This window comes from Podarcis erhardii (genome assembly GCF_964252035.2).
Source record: "Podarcis erhardii genome assembly, chromosome: 9".
In the NCBI taxonomy this organism is placed as follows: domain Eukaryota; kingdom Metazoa; phylum Chordata; class Lepidosauria; order Squamata; family Lacertidae; genus Podarcis; species Podarcis erhardii.
Genome location: NC_138512.1, coordinates 79912708 through 79940575, shown reverse-complemented (window position 1 = coordinate 79940575; position 27868 = coordinate 79912708). Strand labels below are relative to the sequence as shown.

The window sequence follows — 27868 nt, the reverse complement described above, 5'->3', positions numbered from 1 at the left end:
CTTCAAAGCCCTTGACACCTTTGGTAAAGGCTGTTCTCCAACTGGAGCGCTCACAGGCCAGTGTTTCCCAGTTGTTGGTGTTTGTACTAAATTTTTCTAGATTTGCCTTGAGACAGTCTTTAAACCTCTTTTGTTGACCACCAGCATTACACTTTCCATTTTTAAGTTCAGAATAGAGCAGTTGCTTTGGAAGACGATCATCAGGCATCCGCACAACATGACCAGTCCAACAAAGTTGATGTTGAAGAATCATTGCTTTGACACTGGGGATCTTTGCTTCAGGCAGATGCCCTAATGGGACCTGGGTGCAGAAACACTCTCCCCTTGGTGATTCCCATTGACTGGCATCCAGAGAAATCCCACCTCCAACACAGCATCACGGCTTGCAGCCAATGGTAGCCTTATTCTCTGATAGTTATTTTGAACCCCCCCTTAAGCTTTCCGGCTCTGTCTAACCCTAACCCTTGGAGTGAGTGGAGGAGACCCATGAACTCCCAACGGTGCACCCGACCCAGAGCTCTGGACCAAGGCTGCTGATGGGGCTTCCCCACGACTTGTAGGCTTACCAGATGGATTTGCAGGAGCCCACCCAGCTTGCGGATTCTGTCGAATTCCATGCGGACTCAAGGACACCTGAGCTCGGCTCCTTACAGCCTCCCCTTCTTTTCCCTTCTGGCAGCTTCTTTGTCATTGAGGACCATGTGCTGCACACAAGCCAGGGCTTGGTGGACAGAGTCTACATCGATGAGCTCTGGGAGATGGCGCTGTCAAAGACGATCGCTGCTCTCCGGACGCATTCCGTGAGTATCAGTCCTTTGGTCTGAAGTGGTTCCAGGTGGGCAGGCAGCCTTGGTCCTTGGAAAACACTGTTGCAGAAGTTGGGTGGGTGGGGGTCTCTGGATTCGCTTCCAGTGGTACCCTCTCTGCAACGAAAGCCCTTCACTGTATTCCTCATTTTTTTAAGGCAGGGCCTTGGATACTATTGTTTTTCATAGCATCTGAAGTCTATGGGGGGAAGGCAAAGTTAAAAGAGAACGTTTCTTGTTTCTTTTCCACACACCCTCCCGGTGTGCTCCCTGTTCTGACCCTTCTGGAAGAAAGGTGGGGTGGAACAGTAGCATGTCAATAAATAACCCTTTCCCCTCTCTTACAGTCCTACTGCTCTGACCCCAACCTGATTTTGGACTTGAAGAATCTCATTGTGCTTTTTGCTGATACGCTCCAGGTTTGTAGCTCCTCTTTGTTGCTCCCGCTGCCCCATAGGTCTGCCAGCTTTCTGTCATGTGCCCAGGGCCTCCTCAGCCAGCCTTCTGAGCCCGGGCCCCTTCTCTCTGCCCCCCAACCCTTGTCTTGTTCAAAGGGGGCTGCCCTACGATTTGCCACTTGACCCCCTGAATCTGTACAACACTGGGCCTTACCTGACTCTCCCCATTGCTTGAGTGGCTGTAGCTTGCTGCCAAGGTTCCCCTGAGAGGTTTTCCTGCTCCTGCGAGACTTGCCTCTTCCCTTCATGTTCTGAAATTCCATCCATGGTTTTCTGGGCTTCGTATTGGAATGGGTTTCTTAGCCGTGATCCCTGCATTGCAGGGGATTGGACTCAATGACCCTTGGGGAGTCTGTGGGGAGGGGCTGCCCAAAGTGTCCCCTGCTGCAATTTCTTGTGCTCCACCCTAGAAGTGCAGCTTCCTTGGGGCCCTGCTCAAGGCTCCAAGGGTCCCCCAGAAGCCAAGGGGCAGAGCTCCAAAGCTGCTTTCCACGTGACCCTTCAGGATGCGAAATGTGAACGTGCTGCTTTGCCCTTTTGTCTGCCTGGATTTGGCGTCCTGTGTAATGTGTGAAGTGGCCCTTTGTGCCTTCCGTGTGCTCGAATGTTTGTGTGTCTCTGCCCAGGGATACGGCTTCCCCGTCAACCACCTCTTTGACTTGCTGCTGGAAATCCGGGATCAGTACAGTGAGACTCTGCTGAAGAAGTGGGCAGGAGCCTTCAGGTGAGGCTAATTTCAGAAGCCCCCGGGGGCTGGTCTCAAGTGTTCGGGGGCAGAGACCTCGGAGATGCTGTCTGCCTCCTTTTCTCTTCCCCTGGCCGGATGCTTCTGTACCTCGGGGGGGGGGGCTGGGTTACGCCTGCTTCAGGGCTGGGTCTCACTAGACTCCAGAAAACACTCCAGGGAGGTTTTTGTGGGCTGGGGGAGGCTGCCTGCGCAAGGGGCTGCTGCGCTGTGATTTGGCCCGATGGTGGCATCTGTTCCACACACTTGACTGTATGTTCTGCAGGAGAAGCAGGACGGTGCCCACCTGCCCCCAGTAGCTTTCCTGGGTCCTCAGGGGATCCTGGCGATATTCTGTCTCCAGCGTCTGAGTCACTCTACAGCTTCATTTCATTTCATTTCTTGCAAATGCTCCTGTGGTGGCTTCCCGGGGGGGCCGAGGCCGCCCTGCTCCTCCTACCTGAAGCAGAGCGAGGTCCATCTTTCTCACTGTCCTCCTTTATTGTCGCTGCGGCATTTCACAGAAACATTTTGGATTCAGATAACTACAGTCCCATCCCGGTGGCCAACGAAGAGCAGTATCGGAAAATGGTCGGGCAGTTTCCCTTCCATGATCCGGAGCTGGAAAAGGTAAGTGGGGGGGGGGCAGGTAGGTGGGGCTTGGGGTCTGGTGGGGTTTTTATGTTGCTGTTGATTTTTTGTATCTTTCTTTTGGAGCTAATGATTTATGTGGAAATTGTCCACTTTGGTTGTGTACTGCTGATGTTTAGCTTATTGCTTATGACTACCGTATTTTTTAAGACACACTTTTTTCTTCCTAAAAAGTAAGGGGAAATGTCTGTGCGTCTTATGGAGTGAATGTGTGGTCCCTGGAGCCGAATTGCTCTTATGGAGTGAATGCGTGGTCCCAGGGGCGAAAAGCAGATCATGCTTTTTTTTTGAAAGAGAGAAGTGGGTGTGGAAACAAAGCCGCTGATCATTTGCCGATCGGGAGCGAGATAAGGGACGCTAGCAATAGAGGAGGCTGCCTGGGAGGGAGGAGGTAAAAGCCCATGGATCCTCAGGATTTTTGCACTGGGTCACTCCAAATTCACCATCAGATCACGTAACATGTCCATGGCTACAGCCTTCACGAAAAAAAACATGCATCCACTGTTGCCTGGGGCCACAATGGCGCAAAAACGTGGTTACAAAGCACGGATCCACATGGATCCCCAGGATTTTTGCATTGGGCTACCCTAAACTCACCGTCAAATCACATGTCTGTGGCCACAGCATGAACCACAAAAATCATACATCCACTGTTTCGTTCAGAATATATTTTTTTGTTTTGTTTTCCTCCTCTAAAAACTAGATGCGTCTTATGGTCAGGTGCTTACATAATTTTTGTAGGCTTTGATCTGCCTTGAACATGGTTTTGCTGCTGGAAAGTCGGCGTGCAAATAAATCATGATTTATTGATTGAGGTGGTGTGTCAGAGCTTCCCTTTGCTCCCCCTTAGAGATTTTTCAAGAAAAAGCTGGGCAGGCATCTATCCTTTAAACTGAGAATGTTCTTCCTCAGGGAAGAGGGCAAGCTCCTTAGCTCAGAAGAACCTCTCCCTGCAGAGACAAGAGGGAAAGGGCCTTGGGTGAAGACTAGAAAACTCTCCAACTTGGTCAGACTTTAGAGAAATAAACTTTTTCCCTGGCAAACATGAGCAGGTTGGTGCAGAGGAGTTTTCACCAACCAAATGCTTTAGACTGCGACTTCCATAAGATTGAGCTGTCCTGGTAGGGCATAAGGACATAAGAATGGCCTGCTGGATCAGGCCAAAGGCCCATGTAGTCCAACATCCTGTTCTTGCGGTGGCCAACCCGGTGCCCGTGTGAAACCTGCAAGCCCAAAGGCAACTCTCCCCTTCTGTGGTTTCCAGCAGCTGGTTTTTGGAAGCATTCACTGCCTCCTTCTGTGGAGTTGAGAGCAGAGCCATCCTGACTAGTAGCCCATTGATGGCCTTATCGTCCATGAATTTGTCCAATCCTCTTAAAGCCAGCCAAGTTGGTGGCCATTGCAAAACAGCTGGATAGCACCAGGTTGTCGGAGGCTGGTGGTGTAGAGATAGGCAGAGGAACGTCACAGAGGACCTGGGCATCGGTTCCTGATGGCCACAGCTTTAAGGCTAGTGACTTTAAGGCTAAGTGACTTCAAAGGAATTCTGTGCCCGGTGCCACCCACGTTGGTTGAGGTGCCAGTGGGGAGCTTGCTGGCATGCCTCTTTCAGCCTCCCTTTGCTTGTTCCTATGGGAGGCCTGTGCTGCTGAACGAAACGTGGTGGATTCTAGGACTAGAAGGCCCAGTGAAAGAGAAGCTAGGTTGCTCTGCATGGGGGAAAGGCTTTGTCCAAGGAGGACTCCTGAAAGGGGAGACAGGGGAGCAAAGGGGTTAAGGTGGAAATAATAATAATAATAATAATAATAATAATAATAACAATAATAATAATAATTGCACCTGCGGCTTTGCATGTGCCTTGGCCCCATTATCTGCCTTGGGGGCTCTCTCACTCTCCTCTCCCTTTTTCAGCAACCGTTCCCCAAGAAGTTCCCCTTTTCCGAGTTTGTGCCTAGAGTTTACAGCCAGATCAAGGAATTTATCTATGCTTGCCTGAAGTTCTCTGAAGACCTTCATCTAAGGTATGACAACCAGATACTACTGACCTCTTGACTTGATAAAAACCAGCGCTTTTCCCCAGGCATTTTGGGGCATAAAACCAATTCTCCTTTGTGCTTGGGCACCCTCCCCCCCCCATACCAGGTGGTGATGGTGAGCGTTGTCTGTTGGGCCTGTTGTCATATAAAAAAACGCTGCCATATAATAGGATCTGCCAGTAATATTAATCATCAACATATGTGTAATTTAGATGAAGAAGACAGGTACCCATAAAAGTACCCTTCCCCACCCAGGCATCCTTCAGATGGGTTGGACTGTATGGTTCCCATCATTCCCATCCAGAAAGGTGTATGATGGTGAAACAGGTGGGAGTTGTAGGCCAAAACACCTGGAGGGCACCAGGTTGGGGAAGGCTGTCTTAGCCAACGGTTTGTTGCATCAGCTTTCAAGGGAGGAGCTTCAACCCTGAAGAAAACTCGGTGGCCCTTCCCTGTCCATATCAGAAGAAGAAGAGCTTCTGCAAACATAAGCCAACTTTTTATTTTTATTAAAAATCAACACTTGTAGAACGCACCACTTGCTCTGGCCACCAAATCTAGAATTTGAGGGGGGGGGGTTGACCTTTGGGACAGGGTACAAAGAGCCAAGATTGCGGTGGTGTTTGTCGCAGACGGATGCCTGGAGGTATCTTCAGGATTGCTTCTCTGATTCCTTCTGGCTGAGTGTGGTTCTTCTACTCCTGTCACCCCTGGAGTCCCATCTTTTGAAAAACAGTGCGTGGCTTGCAGAAAATGTCCACCTTGGTTTGGGTAGAGGGTGGAGTTCCCTCCCAAGGGACATTCCTGGGAGTCCAGAGCTTTCCCTTCTGCGATTCCCTTGAGCAGGACCAACAGAGGCCGCTCCTCTTGCCTGGAGGCCACCTTGGGCCTTCATTAGAAATAAGTGCCTTTATTGTTATTATTTCCAGCCTTGGCTTAGCAGGGCACTTTTTTCCAGCAGGAGCAACAAGGGAGCTGAGAAAAACAGACTCCTCCTCCTCCTCCTGCTGCTGCTGCTGCTACTGTTGACTCTTCCCTTCAGCTTGACAGCCTGTATTAGTTTTTATTAGGACGTTTGCCTGCAAAGGCGGCCTCGGTTTTTTCTTTCTGCCTTTCTCCTCTCCCCTGTCATTTATGGTGCGCCCCGGAGTGATTGGGGTCAGGCTGTCCATCACAGCCGCCACGAAGGTCACGGCTGCTACGGCAGGAACTCGGGGCCGCCAGCCGTCACTGTCACAGATGTCTTTCTTTCGGCACACTCAATAGCCCCCCACCTCCCTGCCCCGCAAAGAGCAGACCCTGCAGCAAAGAACGCGGAGTGTGATTTTTGTTAATTAGGATTCCAAGCAACAAATGCCTCCCCTTGGGGAGTAGTGGGGGGGGGGGAGGACAAGGAATGTGTACAAGGAGTTGGGGGGGGGTAGCAGAGGAGGAGGGGGCACTCCTTGCCTCAAACTAGGAGAGTTTAGAGTTGCTCCCTGGTTTGTCTGTCGTGATGCCCTTGAGATAAGAACCTCTAAGGAGCCTGCTGGGTCAGGCCCATGCTCCACCTAGTTCAGCGCCCTGTTCTCACAGATGCCCCAGTGAGAAACCCACAAGCAGGATCCGAGCACAAGAACCCTCTTCCCTCCTGCCCTTTCCAGCAACTGCAGTTCCGAAGCATGGCAGAGGTAGTAGCCACAGATCACCCTCTCCTCCTCCATGATTGTGTCTAATCCCCATTTAAAACCATCCAGGTTCATGGCCATCCCTGCCAGGGAGTCCCATAGGTTGACCGGGCACTGCATCAATAAGGGCTTTGATCTGTCCTGAATCTCCCAGCCTTCAGCTTCATCGGAGGCTCATCGATACGATAATACGATAATCTTTATTGTCGTCATCCCATACAGAACAACGAAATTGAAAAAATCAATCAGACATTCAAAGACCCACAAGCCTGCTATCCCAGCCTGGTTAGCCCTGAAAAACTCTGATACCCCATAATTGAATACAATATACTCACATAAAGACTACCTTACACTGCGTTTACATCCTTTCCTTCCTACGCTCTTTCCTTATATTGACGGACTCCTTGTCACTCTGCTCTCACAAAAAACCCCTTGGCCACGTGTCTGGCTTGTCTTGGCACATGGCACTCTTCCGAGTCTTGAGAATTGGGTTAGTGCCCCTTTTGGTCCCTTTGGGTGCTGTCCTCACCCAGACTCAGATAGGCGCATGCCAGGAAGCAGACCCCTGTTGATTCCTGTTTCTAGGAACATGACTTGGGCCTCACTCTGGACGCCATTTGGGATGCCGCAGTCACGTCCCTGTGGACTGTTCCACTGGATTGCAGCTGCCGTACATTAACACATGTTGAAGTCTCCACTTGCTACATCTTCCTTTATTTCCCCATGCTTTCAGACTTGGGACCGTTCCTGGATGTATGAAATACATGTAACTTGTTCTGGAATTTGACCAGGAGCTCTTATGGCAGTTTATATGAAACAATCAGTGACAGTTTTCAAAAATTCAACATGGTTCCATTTATAATAAAGGTAAAGGGACCCCTGACCATTAGGTCCAGTCGTGACCGACTCTGGGGTTGTGGCTCACATCTTGCTTTACTGGCCGAGGAAGCTGTCGTACAGCTTCTGGGTCATGTGGCCAGCATGACTAAGCTGCTTCTGGCGAACCAGAGCAGCGCACGGAAACACCGTTTACCTTCCTGCTGGAGCGGTACCTATTTATCTACTTGCACTTTGACATGCTTTCGAACTGCTAGGTTGGCAGGAGCAGGGACCGAGCAACGGGAGCTCACCCCGTGGCAGGGATTTGAACCGGCGACCTTCTGATCGGCAAGTCCTAGGCTCTGTAGTTTAAGCCACAGCGCCACCCACGTCCCTCCATTTATAGTAGTGTAACATAAAAAAGAGAGTGAATCACAGGTGCCTGTTCCTTCTCTCTCTCTCCCCCCCCCCCCAATTTGGGACTTCATCCTTGTGGGCTCAGTTCAGCTTCTGCCAGGATGTCACTTCCTCTGTGATGAGAGGCTGAAATCTCCATCCTCAACTACACAACATGCACACCCTCAGGGTGCAAAATGTTGCTCGCCATCAGGACTCGTCTGGCTCATTCTGTTCCGCCGTCATGAAAATTCAGAATTGCCATTTGCTGGAATCACAATTCCCTCAGGTCCTCAGTCTGCCTGGATGGCAACCACCTTGTCTTTGATGCTGGGTTTTTGAAAGGGCCACTTGACCCTCCAGGATTATCTGGTTCCAAAGCAATGCTTGGTTCACTGCCCCTTAAAGCAATTTCTCTTCTTCACGTCTCTCTCTGCCTTTCAGCTCCACCGAAGTGGATGACATGATTCGGAAATCGACCAACTTGCTGCTGACTCGAACGCTGAGCAACTGCTTGCAGAACGTCATCAAGAGGAGGAATGTCGGCCTGACGGAGGCGAGTACTCTGCTTTCGGACGTGTGTGTGTGTGTGTGTTTGCCCCTGCCTTCATAGTTACTTCGGATAGGGGAGCATGAATTCTGTGCGCCTTCTCCCCAGCTTCATGGGCCTCGTCTGAAAGGAAGAGCAATTTTCAGCAGTCCTGTAGAAAGCCCCCTCTCTGCACACTTGGTTTATCTCTTCTCTTGCCTCCAACCTGCTTCCTTGCCTTGGACACAGGATCTCTCATCTCCAGATCTCAAACACCCCATCATTTCCACCCTCCCCATTAAGGCCGTTCCTTATGCTGCTCCACAACACAGACGATTCTTGGAATGGTGGTGGTAGCTTCTCACGCCTGATGAAACCAAAGGGCCAAGTGTCCTCTTAGCCGTTCCTTGAAGGAGCTCTCCATGATGCACCTGTCAATTAACGTGGGGCCCCACTGATCAATGGGGACGTGGGGTCTGGGAGAGCCTGCATGCAACACGCGTGACTAAAAGTTGAATGTGGTGGTGGGGCTGGCTACCCCCAGCGTGAGTAGATCTGCGATTGCACTTCACCCTCAAGAGATCTTGCACCCATGCGCTGCACCCTCCACCCAGCCTCACCTAATCTTACTAACCCACAATCAGCCAACCTTCTTGGCGTAATAAGGTGGTGGCAAAAGGGGTAGTTAGATTCAGTGGAACCTCGGCTCCCGAACGCCTTGGGAGCCGAACGTTCCAGCTCCCGAATGAATGAAAACCAGAAGTAATTGTCCCAGTTTTTGAATGTTCTTTGGAAGCCGAATGCTCAGCGTGGCTTCCGTGGCTTCTGATTGGCTGCAGGCAGCTGCTGCAGCCAATCAGAAGCCACACCTTGATTCCTACACTGTTTTGGGAATCAATCAGACTCCCAGAACAGATCAAGTTCAGGAACCAAGGTTCCACTGTATTTGTTAGAAGCCTGGCAGGAGTGGGGAGAGGCCTTGGAATGGAAGCAAGTTGGTTTCAAAAAAATGGGAAGATGATCAAAAGAAGCTGAGATGGCTCCAGAGCTAAGAGGGAGCCCTACAACTGATGCGAATCCCCCTTCTTTAGTGTAAAATCCCCAGCACCTGGGGAGGGGGGGCAGGGAGGGGAAGGCAGGACGAGAAAAAGAGGTTCTGGTTTTCTTTTGTTGTATTGCTCCTCTTTAGAAATACCTGCAGCCTCCTCTAATGTCAGGCGCTGGAGCATTTTTATCTCCCCCCTCCAGCCCAAGAAAAAATAACAGGGCATGTTTTGCAGCAGTCACAAACCCTCAAATCCTGAGACAACCAAATTGGCTCTTTCTTAATTGCCCCTCCGAGTGCCTGCAGGTTTTCCTAAAGAGCCTTGTCTGAGCTGGGGGGAGGGAGGGAGGAGCTGTCACTCAGGCTCCTGTCACTTAAGACTTATTGGCAAAGGGCTTCAGATCTACTGTCTTGCTTTTTTTTCTTCCTGTAGCCAGATTGCCTTTTAATGGGATTGGAGATGAGCTGAATTTAGAAAATTCATTAGAGTTTTTCTTCTGCCTCTAGCAGAAATCCTTGGGAAATTCCTTCCCAGAGAGCCGTGAATGGCTTAGAAACATCACCTGTTGGAGAAAAGAGACCCGTTTCTCTGGCTCTTTGTCCAGACCTATTGTGTTCCGCCAGAAGCTGTGTCTGAATGACCGCAGGTGCCCATTGTGGGTTGCCTTGGTTTTATCTTTTCTGCTGTCGGTTGTTGAAAAACCAAAGTGTGAAATGTGTGTCTGCTCCTTTTCCAGCTGGTCCAGATTATTATCAACACGACGCACTTGGAGAAGTCCTGCAGGTTCCTTGAGGAATTCATAACCAACATCACCAACGTCCTGCCAGAAACCGTCCACACGACGAAGTTATACGGAACGACCACCTTCAAGGTGAGGCTGGTGCCGTGTGCTGGCGGGAAGCTCTGCTAAAGGTACAATAACCAAGCATATTGAAGAACAAGCCCTGCTGAAGCAGAGCCAGCATGGCTTCTGCAAAGCCAAACCCTGTGCCAGGAACCTATTAGAGCTCTTTGAGAATGTCAGCAGGCATATAGATGAAGGTGATTTGGTTAACATCGAGCCATGGAATCATAGAATTATAGAGTTGGAAGGGACCCCGAGTCATTTATTCCAAACCCTCAACTAAAGCATCCATGATAGATAGCTGTCCAACTACTGCTTAAATACCTCCAATGAAGGAGAGTCCCCCACCTCCTGAGGAAGACTGTTCCACCGTTGAGCAGCTCTTCCTTTCAGAAAGTTCTTCCTGGTGTTTAGTCGGAATCTCCTTTCTTGTATCTTGAATTCATTGGTTCTGGTCCTCCCCTCCCAAGCAGGAGAAAACAAGCTTGCTCCATCTTCCATGTGATGGAATACCTTTAGGTATTTGAAGATGGCTATTGTATCTCTTCTCAGTCTCCTCTTTACTGGGTTAAATTGGGTATAATTCCCTTAACTGTTCTTCATAAGGCTTCGTTTCCAGACCCTGGATCATCTTGATTGCCCTCCTCTCCACACGTTCCAGCTTGTCAACATCCTTCTTAAATTGTGGTAGCCAGAATTGGACACAGTATTCCAGGTGTGGCCTGACCAAGGCAGGATCGAGTGGGACTATGACTTCCGTTGAACTGGACACTAGACTTCTGTTGATACAGCCCAGAATAGCATTAGCTTTTTTTGCTGCTGCCTCGCATTGTTGACTCATGTTAAGCTTATGGTCCACCAAGACCTCTAGATCTTTTTCACCTGTACTTCTAGTAAGCCGGGTGTCCCCCATCCTATATTTGTACATCTGGTTGTTCCTGCCTAAGAGCAGAACCTTAGACTTGGACTTCCAAGAATGATTGCTATTTGTACCTGAGCTTTTTAACTTGTGCATAAATGACCTAGAGTAAGAGCTGAGCAGAGAAGTTGCCAAGTTTGCTGATGATATCAAATTGTTTAGGGCCATTAAAGCTCGCCACCATTGTCAAAGGGTTTTCTTTTACTTGCATATTTATTTATTATATAAGCTACGTTTAGTACCTGCCCTTCACAAAAGGCCCCAGGGAGGTTACATCCTCCTGAGGGATCCTGGAGGCAGTCATGGATGGTCCACTTCACTCAAAGAATTCCAGTTGCGATGCTTCGTTTCCCGCTGAGCCTGCTTTTCTCCCTCAGGACGCTCGCCATGCTGCAGAGGAGGAGATCTACACGAACTTGAACCAGAAGATCGACCAGTTCTTGCAGCTTGCAGATTACGACTGGATGGCCGTCGAGGCAGGGTCAAAGGCCAGCGACTACCTGGTGGACCTCATTGCCTTCCTGCGCAGCACCTTCGCGGTCTTTACACACCTGCCTGTAAGTGTGTCTAGGAACACGAAGGTTCTTCTTCTCCCTCTCCCTCTTCTTTCTCTTCTTCTTTTTGGGAGCTTCTGTTCCAGTTGCACGCCTCCTGAGCTACCACAGATGCAGCTGGCAGGAGAGGATGTTAGGAGCCTCCCCAGAGGTGGTGAAGGCAAAACCAAGGGCCAGAGCTGTTCCTTAGTGCATTTAGCTGGGGACAACAGTCTCCTTCTCCTGGAGCTGGTCAGCAACTGCTTTTGCTGACAGAGGAGGATGACATCCAAGCCTCTTCTTCACATTGTGCTTGATGGGTCCTTCCACAAGCATTTCAATGCCAAATGCCACTTGGGAAAACCTTGCTACCTCTGCCCCTTCCTTCCTCCGTCCTTGGCTTCTTTCTGTGTCCTCCTGAGTCCTGCTTGCCATGTGTCATTCGCAGGAAGAGTCTCCTCTCTAGGATTAAACTCTGAAAGACCAGATCTCCCTGTTTGCAGCAGAATCAGGCTGTGCTTGGTGTAGACTGGCTAGCACCTCTCCTGTCGCACGCCCCTGAGCAGTTTTTCAACTTTAAAAAAACTGTTTGTTTTAAGCGAATTGGTAACACTGAGCATAAGTGCTGTATTATATATATAATGCAACTGCAAGACGTTTTTCAAAGGCAGGCAAGCCTGTCTGAATCATAGGAGGGAGTGGCAGTCATGCCACCAAATAAGGGTCCAGTTCAATGGTTGGCATGTCTCTGAAACGCTGGGCAAAGGGCGGAGGAAGGTGAAACTGCCTGAGGGTACCTCTGCACCCGCTTTCCATCTTCTAGTGGTGTGGCGTATTCCATTGGAGAAGCAGATTGTGGCCATTCTGAAGATGCTCTTAGCTCTCTGCAGATGATTTTTCCGAGGTTAAACCGTGCATGAGAGAGCAGGATCACACCTGCTGGCCTTGCCCCACCCCCACTCCGTCCTCTGCAGGATCATTCTGATCTCACTGGTGGGGCTTTCCCCCTCTGTCGTTCCCTTTGGCTGCCACTCAGCGACTTGAGCTTTTGTCGTTGTTTCGAATATACTTTTGGGATTGTGGAGACAACGGTGGTGAAGTTATCCACCTTTCATTTCAGTCCAGGCTCAGGACGTATTTAGCAAATCTCAGGGGTTCCAGTTCTCTGTTGTGCATTTTCCTTGGAGCCAGATGCCCCCCACCCCCTGCCAAATCCAGGCCTCAAAATAAAGTGAGGAGAGAAATAGACAATGGTGCAAAAAGAGAGTTCAGATCTGTGTGTGAGAGAGAGGTGGGGGGGGTGAGGGCCCCAGTTTTCTCACCCATGTAATTTGGATGCTCCTTTCACATTAGTGGCAAATAGGAGAAGTGAGCAACGTGCAACAGGGTGAAATTAATATCCGTTGTCAGTGGCTATATTTCAGTGAAATGTGAGCATGCACAGTCCATTGGGAGACCCTCTCGCGGATCTTGCACGCGATATTTAGTTTTGGTCATTGCACATCATGACGTTGAAGGGGACGCTCTCGCCTGCCCTGCTTTCCCTGGGACAGGGTTGGGGAGAGTCCCACTCCTCAGTCGAGGTCTGGCTTATAGAGCCCTCCGGTTGGTGGTCTCCTTTAGCAGCTCAGCTCTGCGGGGGACGCTTTTCCACCGGAGCATAAAGCATCCCTAACGTGGAGATGTGCGGGAATGCAGGACGTGTCTGCGATGATTTATGGGATGGGTCTGGAGCGATTAATCTTCCTTAAACCATTAATGATGTTCTCCCAGATTGATCAGTACATTCTCAAAGTGGGGCTGGGAGAGACCGAGCGGAAACGGTTTCCCCTGCTTTCAGGTGGGCGTTTCTGTTTTCATGCCCAGAGATGGTCTGGTGGGGAGCTAGGAGGTGGCTGCTCTGTCGGAGAGTCTGAACGGGACGTGCTCCCCCAAAGAGGACGGCACGACCCCTCTGGCCCTGACGGACGCTTCTCTGTCCTGCTGCTTCCTCACTGGGTGCCGGCTTGAGAAGAGGGCAGCAAATTGGAGCCGGGACCCGCACGCCTTGCGCTGTCAAATGCTCAAGCCCCGGGTGAAGAGTTCGCAGGTGAGGGTGGGGCCCTCCAGCCTCTTATGGCCGCCACCCAGAGGACTTCCATGGTGGTTTGGAGTAACCATTTTCAGATGGCCTCAAAAGAGTGGAACGAACTCAGAGATGAAACCCTGGGCCTGGGACCCCTGCCCCACCCCGAATGCACTAATCAAGCAGGGTGGTAGTGGTTCGCCACAAAGGAATGGGAGGCAAACCCCGGCACCCAAATCTAAAATAAAACAAGCTAGTATTTTTTATATATATCTTTATTAAAATGGTCTCCAGCTCTTTTGAGAACGGGTCTCTGGTTGCAGGAGATGGCTATCACGGCCGAGAGAGAGAGAGAGAGGGAGCCCCTTTGTCCCTGGTGGCCGCCTGTTATTTTAATTTCATGTCAGACAAGTCAGAGTAAATCGCCCGGACAGATCTGCGCCAAGCGTGCGGATTTGTTGACTCTAAGCCTTTTGCAGATGGAAGGTTATGTCAACACCTATGGCGGGGCTGTCAGCTTAACAAAGCAAGGAAGTTTTTTATTTGTTGGGGAAAGGAGTGTTTTTCTGTTTTGATTTTTAAGTTTCCTTTAATCCTCGGAGGCTTGTATCTTGATAACCTTCTTGTGCGGGGTAATCGGGGAAGGTCAGGAGGTTACGGCGACCTGGGAAGGGGAAGTAATCTTTCAGCAATCCTCCCGGCCGTAATCGGCTCCAGCAGTTCAGCCTGAACTCTTTGCAAGGGGAGCCTGGTGCCCTCTCTCCCTCCCTCCCTCCCTCCCTCCCCTGTTTACTTTTGGCCAGATGGTGAGCGCAGATTTCAGATGGAACCGTGAAAAATCTTTAAAAGTCTTGCTTGGGTCCAGGCCCTCCTTCACGTGTCGATCTGGCTGTCGCCGTCCTTGCACAGAAAGCCTTTGCTTGCCCCTGGGTGGTGGAGAGCTTTGCAAAGTTTATTTCCCCATACAGTGGTACCTCGGGTTACAGATGCTTCAGGTTACAGACTCCACTAACCCAGATATAGTACCTTGGGTTAAGAACTTTGCTTCAGGATGAGAACAGAAATCACGTGGTGGCAGCGGGAGGCCCCATTAGCTAAAGTGGTACCTCAGTTTAGGAATAGCTTCAGGTTAAGAATGGACCTCCAGAGCGAATTAAGTTCTTAACCCAAAGTACCACTGTAAAGGAAATTTGCCCCTTTGGATGGGCTTGTCAGCGCATCCGCAATGCAGCTGCTCACCTATCCGAAATGTGAGGGAAACGGCACCTCCCGGTTTGGATACAAAAGCCCCCTCATGACCTAGGAGCTGGTGGGGTAGGGGGGGCACATATGTGGGGCAAGGGGGGAGGCTAAGCTGGGACCCACAGAGCCCTTGGCCAACATTTTGCCTTGACCATAAGCTCCCTTGAGCAAGCCAGGCTTCTTCAGCTGCAAAATGTGGGCAGTAAGACTGGCCTACCTTGCAAGACTGCTGTCAGAAAAGGCGAGTGAGAGGCATCATGGCAGAAGTTTATACAATTATGCACAGCATGGAGAAAGTGGATAGAGGAAAGTTTTCTTCCCTCTCCGATAACCATAGAACATCCGAGGAGGTGAATGTTGAAAGATTCAGACAGATAGAAAGCCCTTCCTCACACAGTGCAGAATTATGGAGGCACCCCCAGCGTTGGCATAGCTTGTGAGCCCAGCAGCAGAATCCGCTGGGAAGGTGCCTTTGGCAAATGTTACTGAACCCCAGAGACCCCCTTGGCTGGTGATGCCCCTCAGTTTGTGAACCCCACCTCCACCCTCCAGACACGAACAGCAGTCCTCCATCTGTCCCAGCAACCTGATCCCAGTGGCAGTTCCCCCTTCCTCCCTCCTCACCCAGATTTTATTATTATTAGTTATTAAATTCATATATCACCCTTCATCCGAAGATCACAGGGCAGTTTACAAGATGAACACCCACAAAGTATTTCTAGAAATATTTGTATACCACTGTGTCATAAACACCCCCCATCAAAGCAATAAAAACATAAAACTATGCAATAAAAGCCATATAGAAAAGTCTCAAGACAGAGATCAGTTAACTGTCGTGGAAAGAGGTATTCTTAATTGTCTGTCTAGCCTTGGTGGAACAGACAACTTTTCTGCAGGCCTTGAGATGTAGAAGCAGAAGGCACCTGCGGGATTTTTGTTGGCAGAGAGTTCCACCGGCGCCTCTGAATTCTCGCAAGCAAGGCTCCCCTCCTCTGCAACTGCTGCTTGGAGCTCTTCTGCCTCTGACCTCAGGGCCGGGGTCCCCCATCCCCCAGATTGCTTCCCTTGTCCTTGGCCAGGCTGTCTGCGGAAGAGAAGCCGGTCCGTGACGCACCCAGGCAGTGCTTCCCTTCCTCCCTGCGGAGGAGGACGGTGCCAGCTGCTGCGTGGAGCCAGACTGCCCCCTCCCCCTGCCAGCTGGGTGGGTCTGTGTCTTCTGAAGCTTCCTGTCTTGACCTTCCCTCCCTAGGGGGATTCCTATGCCCACTCAGCCATGCCGGTGAGTATGCCCAGTGCGCTGCCCGCGTTCCATGCCACCCTGCTTGCCCCCTGTCTGTTAGAAGGTTCCTTGAACCAGCCGAGGCCTGCGGGCCCAGGAGGTGGCAGGGTGGGGGGCCAGAGGAGGGAGCCCTGCGCCTTTATCCTAGGAGTAAAAGAAGCACAGCTCCAGGCATCAGATCCCTCCGGGGCAAGGCAGCCGCTACAGGCCCTGCTCAAAAGGGTCATAACTGTTTAATGGTCCAGACATGGCCCAGGGCAGGTGGGTGGGGGGTGCAGGTGGTTCCCAAAGCACCCATTGTCCCTGCGGTGCCCTCCTTTGGCCAGAGGGTGGCACTCGAGCTCAGACGTGCTCTGAGGCTCCATCCCCCAGTTTGTCCATTCCTGGTTCCTCTGCCCGTAAGTCAAGGTGAGAGATCAGCAGGGCAAAGGCCACCCTGGGAGGATGCGGGAGCAGAGGGCAGGCTCTTACGCAGGGCACCGTGGAGCGGCGAAAGAGCTGGCAGGCTGCTTGGGCCAAACTCCACTAACTGCAGCAGGCCTTCTCCAGCCTCACCTTGAAATCCTTTGAGGAAGGACATTTCTCGCCTCTCAAAGCTCATGTCTTGCAGTCCTTGGACTGCCCCAAAATGGGAATTTTCTCTGTAAGATTCAGCCCTGGACCACCTTAAGCTTTGCTCCCTGTCCTCTCCTCACAGGTCAGAGGACTTGCACGGAGGACAGCTTCTCCTCTGGCATAGAATCAGAGTATTGGAGAGTTGGAAGGGACCCCAAAGGTCTGCTAGTCCAGCCCCCTGCAATGCAGGAATCTCAACGAAAGCATCCATGCCGGATGTCCACTGATCCAGCAGGAAGCGGATCTTGCTCTACAAGCCCCTGTGGAATCCGCAGGAAATGTGCACGAGCTCCCTGGGAATTCTGCTGCTTCCAACTTGGGGCGCAGAAGAGCCCAGACTCCCTTCTCCCCTCCCCCCTGGGAGCTGCTGCCCCCCCACCTCAGTGAAAAGCAGAAATGCAGCCTTCTGGTTCAATGAACGCTCCTAACAGCTTCCATCACTGCTTGTTTCACCTCTGGTAGAGAAGCTCATCCAAGTCTGTCCTGGCTGTCTCTCCCCCCCCCCCTTCCAAGAGGTGCATTAACCCCACTTGTGCTCCACCGCTAGAGGCGTAGCTGCTTTGCCGTTTGAGTCTCTGGCGTGCAAGGATGGACATAGAGAAGCCTTTTTTCCACCGGTGGACTCGTGTCCCAGGGAGCTCCGCCTTAAGTCCTTTTGGGCTCCAAACAGCCACCCACACCCGGGTAGCTCCACTTGGGTCACCCGAGGGAGGTGGTCCGGTGTCAGCAGGCGGGGTTAATTCCTGGTGCCCCACAGGCTTCTTGAAGGAGGGGGCTGGGCGGCAGCCGGGAAGGAGCTCTCCACACTTTTCCGCCAGCCTCCCGGCTCTTGTCCAGGATAAGCAGCTGTTTGCAGCCAGTGTGGATAGCAGGAAGTCTGTGTGCCCTGTGGCCACTGAATCCAGATGAAGAGCCGGGTGGCAGCAGCAGTGGAGCCTGCAGAGGTGGGTGCCCAGGGCTGGATGGCTCCTTCCGCTGGACATGGGACAAGTCACGTCACCCTGTGTCTGAGAGGGACTCGGCTTTCCCATCCAGCTGTGTGTCTTAACTACCACCGTTTTAAAAACGTAAATAGTCTCACGTTGCATTCTCTAGTTAGTTTCTACTAACTGAGCAAGCCGGGCACTAATCCAGTCGGCATGTTAGAAAGATTAGAGTGCACCCTTTGTCCGTTCCACATTCTGCTACCAAAGATGGTTCCAAATCAAGTTTCCTGATGCCTGCCCCAAAGGCTGCATTGGGCAGGAGATTTTGGGGTCCTTAGTGTGTCTCCATCACATTTGTGGATGTGCAAGAAGTCGGAGGACTTCATAGAAACAGAGAATTGTAGAGCTGGAAGGGACCCTGAGGGTCATGTAGTCCAACCCCCCCCCTGCTATGCAGGGATCTCAACTAAAGCATCCAAAACAGATGGCCACCCAACCTCTGCTTAAAACCCCCCAAAGAAGGAGAGTCCAGCACCTTCCAAGGGAGACCATTCCATTCTTAAACAGCTCTCACCACCAAAAAGTTCTTCCGAAGGTTTAGTCAGAGTCTCCATTCCTGGTGAATCCAGGGGTTTGAGTCCTACGCTCTGGAGCGGCAGAATTGCTGTAGAGTTTCCCAGACAGCTTTGCTCATTTGCCTCACTAAATCGCCCTCCTCTCAGAAATAAGCTGGTAGAAAGTTAAGTGTTCATTCATCAGACAAAATGAAAATTGGGTGCTGTGAGTTTTGCAGTGCCCAAGCATCCAACCGTGCAACAACAGACCCTCCAGCCAAGTGAATAATAATAATATAGACAAACAAACAAACAAACAAACAAAAATAATATTTTTATTTATACCCTGCCCTCCCCTGCCAGAGCCGGGCTCAGGGTGGCTAACACCGGTAAAATCACAGTAAAAACGTAATAGGGGAAGAAAAGGGGGGGGGGGACCAATTTAAAATACAGGTTAAAATGCAGCCTCATTTTAAAAGTAGCCCATAGATCAAGACCGTAAGGGGAGGGAAACAGAAGGGTCAGACTGAGTCCAAACCAAAGGCCAGGTGGAACAGCTCTGTCTTGCAGGCCCTGTGGAAAGATGTCAAGTCCCGCAGGGCCCTAGTCTCTTGGGACAGAGCGTTCCACCAAGTCGGGGCCACAGCCGAAAAAGCCCTGGCTCTGGTTGAGACCAATATAACCACCTTGCGACCTGGGACCTCCAAAGTGTTGTCATTTGTGGACCTTAAGGTCCTCCGCGGGGCATACCAGGAGAGGCAGTCCCATAGGTGGGTCCTAGGCCGCATAGGGCTTTAAAGGTCAAAACCTTGCCAAGGTCTGTGGCTGCCACTGCTGCATCACGAGAAACAGCCAAAGAAATGAAAGCACATAAGGACAGGTTGCCTCTGCCTGTCCCAGGATGTGCAGCCAGGCGGTGGCCCCTTGGGTGGAGATGAGTGAGCTTTGCTGCGTGCAAACAAGTTGTGACACTCAGGCAGTTTTTGGTATGGATTGGTCATTGCATAAGATGTGTTTGCAGCAGCCTCCACCAGGCTGCTTGTGTGTGTGCGTGCACGCCCATCGGCTGTAAGTTGAGGATTATTATTATTAGTTGCATTTACATTCCACGTTTTCCTCCAAGAAGCTCACGGTGGCATACGTGGTTCTCTCCCCTCCTCATTTAAACCCCACAACAACCCTGTGAGGTAGGTTAGGCTGAGAGGCAGCGGCTGGCCCCAAGGTCACACCCAGTGAGCTTTATAGCCAAGGGGGGATTTGAACCCAAGAACTAGTCTGACACTGTTGCTTGAAGCAGGGATCTTTACTGTGACTTGGAGGATTATTATTATTATTAATAATAATAATAATAAATACCCTGCCCATCTGGCTGGGTTTCCCCAGCCACTCTGGGTGGCTTCCAACAAAATATTTAAAATACATTAAAACATCAGTCATTAAAAATTTCCCTAAACAGGGCTGCCTTCAGGTGTCTTATAAAAGTCAGATAGTTGTTTATTTCCTTGACATCTGATGGGAGGGCGTTCCACCTCACTTCTCACAGGGAGGGAACCGCCAGAAGGCCCTCAGAGCTGGACCTCAGTGTCTGGGCTGAACAATGGGGGTGCAGATGCTCCTTCAAGTATACTGGAACGAGGCTGTTTAGGGCTATAAAGGTCAGCACCAACACTTTGAATTGTGGTCAGAAACGAACTGGGAGTCAATGTAGGTATTTCAAGACTGGTATTATGTGGTCCCGGCGGCCGCTCCCAGTCACCAGTCTGGCTGCCGCATTCTGGGTTAATTGCAGTTTGCGGGTCACCTTCAAAGGTAGCCCCACGTAGAGTGCATTGCAGTAGTCCAAGTGGGAGATAACTAGAGCATGCACCACTCTGGTGAGACAGTCCACGGGCAGGAGACATTCAGTTTGAACCAGGCCGGCTATCCGACTCCTTCCGCATAGACCACTGTGCCTTCACTCTGTCTTGCTTCACCCAGGTTGTTGCACGATGCAGCGCCAAGCTCAAGGCTCACAGGGTCGTCTCATTTCAGAGCCAAGCAGCAAATCTTGTACAGCTGCTTCAGGAAGGATGGACATCTTGTGCGGAGAGGGTTTCCATGTAGGAAAGCATCTGCCAACCGTGTCTGGTTGGGATCTCCTGCGACTGCACACACGTGTGCACATCCTTTGTGCTGCTTGCGCATGCCCCGTGCATGGGCAGGGGAACCAGCTGCAACTCTCTGGCCTCTGTAGACAACACGGCGTGTCGGGAAGAGGCAACTAATAGAACGGAAGTTCCAGGCCACTGAGTGTGTGTGTGTGTCTGTGTGTGAGAGAGAGATCGCTATCTGTGTTGAATCAGCCTCCTCCTACCAAGATGGCAGCTGCTTTGTATTTCATGGAAAATCTGCCCAACGGAAAGAATGTTGTTTCGAAAACAAGTCCCGGAGAAAGGAAAAGCCACACAAGAGCTGCCCGAGAAGGTGTTGTCATGCTGTGCCGGCCAGGGACCAGGGAGCCTGGGTTCTCCCTGGGTGGCGCTTGACGTCGGTCTTCGGAGTGCATCGCCTGCCCTCGTCACCGCACACTTGCACCCTGGGAGGTTTTCCTCTTTCCAAGTTCATAGGGGACAGCCAGCTTTTTACAGAAGCTTTGTAAAAAGTTTGGTGAAATACAAGTCTTGCCCACAAGGAAATTTGCCTTCAGTTTTCAGGTCTACCCCTTGAATAGACTTCTTTGCACTGTGGCATCACAGCGTCACCCAAGCAACTCAAAGTTGCAGCCCAACTCCTTTTGGGATGCAGGAAGCCCAGAGGTAGAAGATCCTCAGCTGGAGGCAGCATAGAACCATAGAATGGCAGAGATGAAAGGGGACCCCCAGGGGCCATATAGTCCAGCCCCCTGCAAGGCAGGAATCTCAGCTAAATCATCCCTGACAGGTGGCCATCCAACCTCTGCTTAAATGCCTCCAAGGAAGCAGCGCCCACCACCTCCAAGGGAGGAAGCCACAGGAGGGGAGAGTTGCTCTTGAACTCAGGACCTGCTTGCAGGCTTCCCGTTGGGGCATCTGGTTGCTCGCTGTGAGAACAGGATGCTGAACTAGACGGGCCTTGGGCCCGATCCAAAGGCTCTTCTTATGTTCTAATCCCCTGCTACAGTCCCCCAAAATGTGTTGCTAAAAACTCATTTTAAAATTGGGTATCCGATATTGCTTCAAGTTCGTTGGAGAGATGCTCCCATCTTAATCTGGAATGCAGATTCCATGATGGGAATAGATAAATTGGGCTGCGTTTCCCCAATTCAGGGGCTTCATCTTCTCTGCAGAAACTGTTTCTCTTTCTGGAGAAGCTCTGAGGCTTTTCCAGGCAGGATCCAGCGATGGGACGCGAAATAGCAGCCGGTCCGTGGGCTCATCCCCTTCTCCGAGCACAAAGGGTGAGCGTGGGACATTCATCAGGAATGAGAGGCAGCAAATTTAAAGCAGACAAACGGAAATGCTTGGTTTCGGCGCAGCACATGTTTGACCTGTGGCTCTCCTGCTACAAGCCGAACAGAAGCCAAAGGCTTAGTAGGATCCTCGAAATGAGGACCAGGCAGACTCGTGAATACCTTTAAAAGGCTTGTAAAGAAAAGGCCACAAACCTGTTTTTCACAAGGTAAGGAAGTCATTAATTGACACACGGACAGTTCTGCACTGGGCTGCCTCAACCCTTCTGAAAAACACAGCCTCAGCAAACTGCGTTTATTCCTAGTTAAAGGCAGAGGCTCTATCTTGCAGTTAGTCCTCCGAGCTGCATGTGTCAGAATGAACATGCCATGACTTTTTCAATGGTCTAAATGGTCACGGACCTGGCCTGTGGAATGGCCCTCCTGCAGCAAGACACGGATGGAGTTGGGGGGCAGAACAGGAATGGGGTTCAGTTCGCCTTCTTGTGCTTGAGGCTGCTGCGGAACATTCGGCCTAAACTAAGCATTTTGCTCTCGTGAAGGGTTCCTGGCAAAGACAAGTTGTTCTTAGGCCTACCTAGAAATCTTAGCTGAGGAATTATATGAGTTTTAATCAGCTGATCAAAGCTCCATCAGAAGAAAGCATTCTTCCTCTGTTTTGAGTTGGAGCCTGCATTTCCTCTCCTGTGAGAGTGATGAAAGAGGACAGAGACTAGCTCTCCTAAGATGGTGACTGCCATAGGTGGCTTTGATAAGGATTCTTTTAAAGAAAAATTAAAAATATTGTTGCCCTCACCAGGGTTTCTATACGCATTAAGAAACAAGTAACGTTGGATCAACTGAAAGGTTTCCAGTGGCTTAACCTTGCTGATTAATTGCTTGAGGGTTGCAACTGGGTCCGACTCCTTCACCCTGAGGGCTGTTGCTCTGTGGGCACAGCAGCCCAGGTTTGGCACCTGGCAGCTTCCCCAGGTAGGGATGAGGGAGACCCTTTCCTGCCCAAATGACCCTGGAGAGCCCTTAGATTTGGTCTAAGGCACCTGCTTCCCCCAGCCAGTCCCTCTTCTAGGTGACTTTGTCGGCTGTTGCTAGATTGCTCTTCTGGCCACATGCCTCCAGGAGCCAAGCGCGGCATGTTTGCCTGAGCAGCATTTTTGGCATCCGCCTGGCAGAAAAGTTGCCCTTGGCTCGGCTGAGGAGAGTCCGTGCCTAACCACATATTTATACTCTCCTGAGTCATGCTTCAAGAGTAGCCGTGAGGCTGCGGCTGGGATCTCTGGCAGACCAGGGCGTTGCCCACCTTTGCCCTGGCTAGACAAAAGGCCTCTGCTTGGGTTTCTCTCACGTAGCTGTGCTGTGCCTCTGAGAAGTTATTAATGGTTGATGTTGTATTGTGCTTCTTAATATTTTGTTGTGAGAGTGGCTGGGGCAACCCGGTCAGATGGAAGCAGGATATATAAATTTCACCATCATCTTAGACAAAGCAAACAGTGCCTGGCCTGCTGTTCTCTGTTTTATGCTTGAAGCCTCTCCACGAAAGATGTGGGCAATCTCTCTTTTAGCACAAAGAAGCCCATGTAATAGGGACATCACTGAGCTGGAGTCAGGATTTGGCCCAGGCCACCCACTGTTGAAAGCTGAGCTGAGTCTTGGCCTCCCAATCCGGCGGACATGCCCCGGGGCACCACATTGGCACCAGATTCATGACAGCAGATGTTGTGGTGTGTGGAAGAGCCCCCTCCTTGGTATGGGGTGGCAGGGTTGGGCGTTTCTGCCATTTAAATAGCCATTAGAGATACTAGCACTTGGCTATCTGGTTTATTTACTGTTTATTTGTACCCTGCCCCCTCTCTGAAGGCACTCAGGGTGGCGCATGTCCCCCTGGCAATATGAAGCATGGAATTGTAGAGCTGGAAGGGAGCCCAAGAGTCATTGAGTCCAAACCCCTTCAGTGCAGGAATCTCAGCTGAAGCTCCATCACAGATGACCATCCCACCTTGGCTTAAAAACCTCCAAGGAAGGAGAGTCCATCACCTCCCAAAGGAGACTGCTCCACTGTCAAACAGCTCTTGCTCTCAGAAAATTCTTCCCAGTGTTCAGTCAGAATTTCCTTTCTACTGCTATAACGCTACTAATTGCTGTATCTCCATTGTAGTTACAGCTACTCTTAATTCTTTCCATGCTACGTTTTTGAGTCATTTCCCCAAAGTGATTTAGCAATACAAACATCAACAACAGAGACAATATAGCAACAATTTTCAATCCAGCGCAGATGCAGTCTGGAATAAAAATCTCCACTTAAAAGGCGGGTCTTCAGTCGGTGTTGGAAAGATGGTGCCTGTCTGGTGTGCAGCAGGAGGCAGTTCCAAAGGGCCAGTGCTCCCATTCTGAAAGGCTTATTCCTGCCTGTGGTTTGTGCAGAATGGATTTCCTGGTGTGATGGTTTCTGCAGGGAGGAATCTCCTTCAGAGGGAGAGATGTTGGGTCATGGAGTGATCAGCCACAAGGTATCAGGTGACAGCAGGTATTTTGGGGACAGTTGTGGCTGTTTTATAGAATCATAGAATTGCAGAGCTGGAAGGGACCCCGAGGGTCATCCAGTCCAACCCCCTGCAATGCAGGAATCCCAGCTGAAGAATCCTGGGAGATAGCCACCCAACTTCTGCTTTAAAATCTCCAGGGAAGAAGAGTCCACCACCTAAGGGAGTCTGTTTCACTGTCAAGCAGTTCTTACCTTCCAGGGACCAGCCCCAGGGACACCCAGGAGGTTCCTCTCCTTTTTGGACTTAAGGGTACAGAGAATTTTTAAAAATGCAGACTTGATGAACCCACAGTGGCAGCGATGCACCTTGAACTGTGAAGATTCTGCCCTTCAGAATGCATGTGTAGCCAACACCACCCATGTGCCTGTATTGTGTTGGGTGCTGAGTGCTGTGGGGCTTTGGAATGGAGGTGTGTTAACAAGAGAGTCTTGTAACTTGCTTCTCATGGGGCATTTTTGGGCAGAGAAGGTGATGTGGCTCTTGCAGAGGGAGAGAGAATAATTGTCTTCACTCAGTTGCACATGTGGGAATTGGAAAAGTGCCCTGTTCTAAGCATGGATCCAATAAGAGGCCCAATCCATTGGGATCTCCTCCTCCTGCACACAGTGGGTCTTACGCAGAATCCGCTCCCGACTGGGGGCTGCGGAGGTCCCAGCAAAATGGCAGCTTCTGTTTCTGACCGCAGTGACTCCCTTGTGGTGAGCCTTGTGCTGTGTAAACAAGGACTCCAATTTACTGGCTGAAAATGTCATCCTCTTTCTCTTAGTGAATTCCAAACCCAAGTAAACTCTGTCTGTATAGTTTAGCGCCTGCCGTCCGTCTCCTCCTGTGTCCAAGTCTTTTCCACACACTGGCCTCAGCATTGGCCACTTGCGATTGTTTCCCATGGACCCAGATCAAATGCCGAGTTGGGCACAGTCTCCAATCGAAAAGAACCTATTAATTTCCAGTTGACTTTGTGAAGTCACTCGCTTCTTTCAAATCCTACGCTTGCCACGTCTAGTGCAAGGAGACACCAGCTCTTGCTCAAAAAGCAGCTAATCTTTTTCCTTCCCACCCCCGTCACAATGTAAACAAAAATTGGGGGGCAAATTCAATTAAAATAACCTGCAAAGGTCAGCTGCCTTCTAGCCTAAGTGGATGCGACCTCCATGGAAGGGAAAATTCAGGAATGACTACTGTGCTGGGCATTGGGGTAGCTGGGCAAATTTCCTGCCCTTTTTGAGGGGCTTAAGGTTCTGCCATGGCCAGCATTTGGACACTGGAATAAGAGCCCCCACCAACCCCAAGAACCCGGGACATGATGCTGTGCCAGGGGGCCTTTAAAAGCCATGTAAAGGTAAAGGTACCCCTGACCATTAGGTCCAGTCGCAGACAACTCTGGGGTTGTGGTGCTCATCTCGCTCTGTAAGCTGAGGGAGCTGGCGTTTGTCCGCAGACAGTTTTTTCCGGGTCATGTGGCCAGCATGACTAAGCTGCTTCTCGCGAACCAGAGCAGCACACGGAAACACCGTTTACCTTCCCGCCGGAGTGGTACCTATTTATCTACTTGTACTTTGACATGCTTTCGAATTGCTAGGTGGGCAGGAGCTGGGACCGAACAACGGGAGCTCACCTCGTTGTGGGGATTCGAACTGCCGACCTTCTGAGGTTCCATTCAACACCTTAGTAGGTGCTCCTTGGGGAAAGTGTTTTCTCCATGGATGTGTAACAAAGCCCCTGGCCAGCAAGACATCTTGTGGCAGAGAATTCCATATATTAATTCCAAACTCTGTCTGCCCTGAACCTAGCACCAGTCAGCTGCACGGGGGGATCCTGAGTTCCCGAAGGAGAGAAGTAGGGAACAAACAAACCTTTCTTCGCTCTTTCTTCTCCATTCATATTTTCAAAACCACTAATGTTTTTCTTCTCCACCTGTACCAGGAGTGACTTAACTTGTGGGAGCCCTGTAGATGTTGGTGGGCTCCAGATCCTATCAGCCCCAGGAAGCATGTCACGTAATCGAGGGTCATCGAGGGATTCCTGCATTTCAGGGGGTTGGAGTGGATGACCGCTGTGGTCCCTTCCAACTCTACAATTCCATGATTCTGTGATCAATGAATGATGAGATTTGCAGTCCAGCAACACGTGCAGGACCTCCACAGCTTAGCAATGCTATGATAGCTGGTCTCTTTGTTTTGAATCACTTTCCTAGGAATCCCCAAGACAGAACACGTTTTTCTTCCTTGCCATTTAGCATGAGCACAAGTTCTTTCGCGATTAGCAACCTGTTAGTTTAGATCCCTTAAACGAGTTCATGGTATGTTTTCCCCAACATCCATCACCTTAAACTTACTATTTGAACCGCGTTACTTGCAGTTTTGTTGCCTATTCCCCCTAGCTGCAGAATAAGGAGGCCATGTTATCTCCACTTGGAGTGCTTATGGTGGGAGGAGGGGGCACTCTTGGGAACCTGCTCCAGCCTTTCCCAACCTGGTGCCCCCCCCCAGTGTTTTGGACCTCCCTCAGCCCTGCTCCTTCTTACCTGCTAACCAGCACAGATCCATGGGCTACTTTTCCTTGAGTGGCCCAGCCTGCAGCTTCCCCATGTTGCAGGAGTGCCCCCCCCCAGCCCAGGCTCCACCCCTCTTGCTACATGTCTGCAAGGAGTCCTGCTCTCTCCTTGCAGAACAGCCAGATGTGGTTTCCTGGAGGTTCTCGGCTCCCTCCCTCCTTCCCTCCCTTTTGCAGTGAGGTAGGTAGCAGCCAACGTGACCCTGATTGTGGACTGGAATTAATGGATGTTTGTTTTAACAGCCTTTGAGTTTCAGTAGCTCCTAATGAGGCCTTTGATAGCAAGGTTCCCTAATTAACAAGGCAGCCTTTCAGCTCTGCCCCTAATCCTCTAATTGTTAACACATTTCCTTGATTTGAGTGTGTTTTCTTGTCACCACCCAAAAACCGTGTTGCGGGGATGGCCGGCTTTCAGGGCTTTCAGCTCTGGCCTTCTTTGTGGAGGTGATTACTTCTCCTCTGGGACCCCGAGGGCTCGCTCCATTGCCCAGGGTCTGAAACACAAATGGAATTAGGTGATTTCATGCCTAGTTTTCCGAAGCAGATGGGAGTCCTCCCAGAGCACGTGCTCTGCAGCCGTCCAAGCAGCCTTGCTTGACTTTGGCCTCAGAAGAGAGTAATCTCTGCCTTCCTGGCCTCTGTGTTTGCCCTGCCCACCTCCAGGCATGCTGGGCTTGCCAGTCTCGCCATCCCTTTTCACCCTCCTGTGGCCAGTGGCTATATCATGCACAGCACCAGATTTCTAAAGCAGCAGCCTCTCTGAAGCTGAGCCCTTCCGCATCCGGTCAGTGCCCAGATGGGAGACAACCTGGGAATCCAGAGTTCTGTGGAGGAGAGGTAGGAACCTAATAAGAGCCTGGCCAGTGACCCGTCTGGTCTAACATCCTGTTCTCACAGTGGCCGGCCAGGTGCCTCTCCTGGAAAATCCGCAAACAGGATTCAAGCACAAGAGCAATCACTACTTGGCTGCAGGCAGCGGCAGTTAGGAGATGCACTTTCAAGGGTTGTGGCTCCTGGACCCCTTGAATAAATGGGCCATGCAAAAGAGGAGCGGCAGCTGCAAAGGACTTCCTGGGGTCACCCTAGTAAAAGGCACCTGGTCATTGGCAGGTGAGAGGTCACCTTCAGAGAGGTCCTAGGTCAGTTGCAGATGCAGATGCCCCTGGTTCAATCCCTGGCAGCACCCCCAGTTAAAAAGGGGGGGGGAGGTAGCATCAGGAGACCACTGCCACTCAG

At 50.9% G+C, this 27868-nt stretch overlaps 1 protein-coding gene across 2 annotated transcripts in view; it reads left to right on the top strand.

Moving 5' to 3' along the window:
* Positions 1 to 27868, top strand: part of EXOC6B (exocyst complex component 6B) — a 218729-nt gene that overhangs the window by 127317 nt on the left and 63544 nt on the right. For both annotated transcript variants that reach the window (XM_081876792.1, XM_081876793.1), the window contains 8 exons: positions 680 to 800; positions 1154 to 1225; positions 1891 to 1988; positions 2513 to 2618; positions 4551 to 4660; positions 8002 to 8113; positions 9869 to 10003; positions 11273 to 11452. In XM_081876792.1, the coding sequence (XP_081732918.1) occupies positions 680 to 800; positions 1154 to 1225; positions 1891 to 1988; positions 2513 to 2618; positions 4551 to 4660; positions 8002 to 8113; positions 9869 to 10003; positions 11273 to 11452 (934 nt within the window). The remainder of the gene's footprint in view (positions 1 to 679; positions 801 to 1153; positions 1226 to 1890; positions 1989 to 2512; positions 2619 to 4550; positions 4661 to 8001; positions 8114 to 9868; positions 10004 to 11272; positions 11453 to 27868) is intronic.